This window comes from Gekko japonicus, unplaced genomic scaffold (assembly GCF_001447785.1).
Source record: "Gekko japonicus isolate JY-2015 unplaced genomic scaffold, Gekko_japonicus_V1.1 scaffold593, whole genome shotgun sequence".
Classification (NCBI taxonomy): domain Eukaryota; kingdom Metazoa; phylum Chordata; class Lepidosauria; order Squamata; family Gekkonidae; genus Gekko; species Gekko japonicus.
Genome location: NW_015169191.1, coordinates 765,384 through 768,532, shown reverse-complemented (window position 1 = coordinate 768,532; position 3,149 = coordinate 765,384). Strand labels below are relative to the sequence as shown.

Sequence of the window (3,149 nt, the reverse complement as noted above, 5' to 3'; positions counted from 1 at the left end):
CCCTGGGCTACCGCCTCCCTTTGTTATTGTGCAGAGCAGGGGAGACTATGTGGTCAGAGCACAACACAGATTATTAGCCCAAATTAAAGAATTTATTTAACTATTTATACAGTTATGGAGCACACACACACTGTAGGAGTAAGCACACACTATGAACCAACAAGACCTAAATCAACAGGGGTTAAACGCGATCCTCTTTCCCCACACACAATACTCTCTACCTCTGGAGGTTGTGGGGTCACCTGTACTTCAGCCTCTCTCTCTTGCCCAAGAGAGCAGAGAAACTTCCATTCATTCCCCAGTCCAGCCGACTGTGGAGTGGCTGAAGTTCTGCTGCTCCCAGGGACAAAGACTGCCTTGGGACAGTTCCTGTTTTCCCATACTTTTTGACCTTGAGGCATCTGGGAACTGTAGGCCAGCAGATGAGGAAACCCCATTCAATCCAGTGAGTGATACCCTCACTGGCCCCTCTCTGGAACTACAGCTCAATTAAACCTGATGGGGGAACATTTTAAACAAAGAACCACAGCCATCTTACAAACACAGGAAACTGCCATTTCGTGACACCTACCAACAGCCACTGAGGGGAAAGTTAATCCTGTTAAGTCGCTCGCTTAACAAAGCAGTCGGAGAGTGATTCAGCAAGAACACAACTTTATTCTTCAACTCAAACACAACTCCAACACGGATCAACATCTGATAGCCAGAACAGCCTTTACATTGCAGCTGTCCTGCTTTTAACAATTTCCGGCTAATGTAGCCACACCCACTGTACAAATATCAACCTATGAGGTTGCAGAGATAAGGTCCAATCACATTAGTTCCCGCTCAGGAAGCTTGCTTGAAGTGATTGGCTTGTTACTTCCCGGCGCTGCAATACTATTGGATGGATTTGGATCCTAGCCCAGGACGAAGCTTAACATTCAGTTAGATGTTTCACAACATGTCATGCATTCAAGGCAGCTTTGAATACACTACAAATCCCACACAGGAAAAGTGTCTTCGTCAAGAGAGAAAGCCGTTTGCCAGTAATTCTGACCGAGCTCAGTGGCCGAAGAGGGAGTGGACGGGGAAGAGGAGCAGACTCAGCACCCGGCCAATGGCACATGAGTACTCTTGAGTGGCAGCTAACAGGGAAATGGCTGAGGGAGAGCATGGAATTTTGCCACCCCAAAACACGATTATTATATAGGAGAGATTACCCTACCTCACCTTAGAATAGATCTATTCCCTAAATTCCTGTAGAAACTAGGCACCACATTATTTGGGGAGAGGTGGACATTTGGCACTTATAGCTTTGAAATATACAAACCTATTAACATACAAGAATCTAGTCTGCTACTAGATTTGAAAATTGTCTAAATTAATAAAGATAAATGTAGTGACGATGGCATATATCCTACCATCAGGGTCAATAAAATCTGAAGCCTTCTTCAACATAACATTCCTTAGGCCAGAGGAAGACTTCAGACATTGTTAAGTGGACTGGTATGATGCATGTCAGCACTTTTACGAAAAAATAGATTAAAACTCAGTTTTAATAGAACCATATTTGTCAAATGTCACACAAAATAGTGTTTCACTGTAATTACCTTATCCTTTTGCCCAAGAGCAATCCAGCCAGATAGCTCATCCTTTAGATCTTGTTCATATTTCCTTGCATCTGCCTTTTTAATTGTTATTTTGTTCTTGAAGCAAATATATTCCTCAGGCTCCAATTCCTTGAAATCACAAGCCATTATGAAATCAGAAAACTTAATTTTCTTGTCGTGGAAGAATACTGCATAATATAAATTATACATACATGTGCTCTGGGCCATTCTGGCCAATTATTTAGCATTGCATCAAACAGCTGGATGCTCTCTCGTGGAGAAAAAGCAATGTCCAAAGGAATTCCATATTTCTCAATCTATAGGCACATTAAGAGAAATCTAGATTATGACAGAATTTTCTCACCACAATATTCCTTATCCCTTATATGAAATTACACTTACATGTTTGAGGACCCAGGGGATAGAGGGGAAGGCAGACGAGAAGTGATAGATCAGCCACCAGATATGTTGCAGAAACAAAGGCCACAGCTTTACTGCATACAGTACAGGAGCATTGGCATAGCATGGGAATGGGTCTTGAATCAGGCAACATGCCTGCTGCCTGATAATCCCCACACCCCAACCACAAGAGCGCTGGCTGCTGCATAGTTTCCTTGCCACCTGGTGGTAAGAGCCCCAGCAACAGCACTCAAGCTGGGCATGCCATTGTTTTGGCTCCACCCCAAGACCCCTCAAGGGAGTCCCCAGAATGTGGGATGTGGGCATACAGGCGCTGCACAATACTTCCTTATGTAATTACACTTACGTGTTTGACTGTTAATGCAGCACATGGGTGATAGTGATCTAACACGACATCATTATCCTTCAGGGAGCAAACATGCTTTTCTAAATCATTGTATCTCTCTCCATACAGCACTGCAAAAATGAAAGGGAACATTACAATATCCTTAAAGATTTAAGGAGCCAAGACCAAGCTTTAAATCATTCTTATGCTTACCTAATCTAACTCGATATGATTTCTTCTCTGCCAGTTGTTTTTGCAGCTTCCTAGTGCACCTTGTGAAACTTGCAGAAGTAGTACTTTCATCCATTGCACTCTCAGTCTCTTGCCAATAATTTTTGACTGACTGTAACCATCTACAGGACAAAAATGAAACAAAAACTGCTTCTGAATACAAAAGATTTAAAACAGAGAAATCCATTTCCACTTAAGTGCAGTTACCCATGCATTGAAATAGGTTAAGCTTGGGGAAGCTTGGAGACTATTTAAAACTACAATCCTAGAAGCTCAGAAAAAATATATACCGCAGGTTAGGAAAGGCACAAATAGGTATAGAAAAAAGCCTGCATGGTTAACAAAGAAAGTAATGGAAGCTGTAAAAGGTAAAAAGGTTTCCTTTAAGCAGTGGAACTTCCTTCAAATACATTAGAAGCAGGAAACCAGCCAGAGAGGCAGTGGGGCCCTTGGATGAGCAAGGGGTAAAAGGAGTACTGAAGGATGATAGAGAAATGGCTGAGAAGCTGAATGCATGTTTTGCCTCTGTCTTCACTGTAGAAGATGAGAAGTGCTTGCCCACTCCAGAACCGATGATTTCG

General features: G+C 42.5%; 1 protein-coding gene across 1 annotated transcript in view; it reads right to left on the bottom strand.

The window, feature by feature from the left end:
* Window positions 1-3,149, bottom strand: part of LOC107114667 (probable ATP-dependent RNA helicase DDX60) — a 109,320-nt gene that overhangs the window by 34,624 nt on the left and 71,547 nt on the right. The window contains 4 exon segments of the mRNA XM_015416234.1: window positions 1,593-1,721; window positions 1,805-1,909; window positions 2,359-2,468; window positions 2,551-2,690. Coding sequence (XP_015271720.1) covers window positions 1,593-1,721; window positions 1,805-1,909; window positions 2,359-2,468; window positions 2,551-2,690 — 484 coding nt within the window.